This window comes from Dendrobium catenatum, unplaced genomic scaffold (genome assembly GCF_001605985.2).
Source record: "Dendrobium catenatum unplaced genomic scaffold, ASM160598v2 original_scaffold_87082, whole genome shotgun sequence".
In the NCBI taxonomy this organism is placed as follows: Eukaryota; Viridiplantae; Streptophyta; class Magnoliopsida; order Asparagales; family Orchidaceae; genus Dendrobium; species Dendrobium catenatum.
Genome location: NW_021405523.1, coordinates 1 through 820, shown reverse-complemented (window position 1 = coordinate 820; position 820 = coordinate 1). Strand labels below are relative to the sequence as shown.

Sequence of the window (820 nt, the reverse complement as noted above, 5' to 3'; positions counted from 1 at the left end):
CACTTGCATTAGCTAAAACAAACACTTATCAAAAGTTTGTTTCATATATTGAAACTAACATAGAAGTATTGCTTATTCTTCTTACCAACTGAAACTTGAACTAAATTCCAGATGAGCATCCTAAACAATTGCGCAACATGCGGTGGGCAGCCCTGCTTCCCTCTAAAAGGAACAGGAATTCAGGAATCAAATCAAAATTATCCAAAATCTCTTCCATTGCATGGAACCCATGCGAAGAAACCATTACAGCCAAATTCTACAATAAATAGAACTTCACCAACCATGACAATCAATGGAGAAGCTGCTTCTTTACCAGAGGAATTCATTAGTAAATTTCCAGATGCAAGTTTTATGAGCAAGAAACAAGGAATTGAAGAGCTTTCTCAGCTTCTCACTAAGAATGACTACAGTAAACATTCTATGGAGTTTGAGCCCTTTTTCATGGGACCTTTCATGGAGTTTGAGAACGAAAAAATCAGCTCAACAGCGATGAAAGAAGAGAAGAAGGCTGTGCTTGCTGTATCTGTTTCTTCTGCTTTGAAGCTTGATGAAAGGCAAGTTAGTTTAATTGCTCGTAAAGTGAAGAGGCTTACTGGTTTTACAAATTTGAAGTTGGAGAATACTATAGATCCCACACTTATTGCTGGATTTGTGATCAGCTATGGTGATGATGGATCCAATATTATTGACCTCAGTGTGAAGGGTCAGCTGGCTAATTTGGCTTCCCAGGTTGAATCTTTGGATAAATGGATTCCTAGCCATGATGAGAGATGAGTTTTGCTTGTTGTATGCTTTGTTTGAGTTGTAAGTTTTGGCCCCA

At 38.2% G+C, this 820-nt stretch overlaps 1 protein-coding gene across 1 annotated transcript; it reads left to right on the top strand.

The window, feature by feature from the left end:
* Window positions 1-66: 66 nt before the first annotated feature.
* LOC114578598 (ATP synthase delta chain, chloroplastic-like) lies at window positions 67-809 on the top strand (the record flags this gene model as incomplete). Its single annotated transcript, XM_028691938.1, is given in 1 exon segment — window positions 67-809. A coding segment is annotated over 1 exon segment (663 nt). The 3' UTR covers window positions 775-809.
* Between the last annotated feature and the right edge of the window lie 11 nt (window positions 810-820).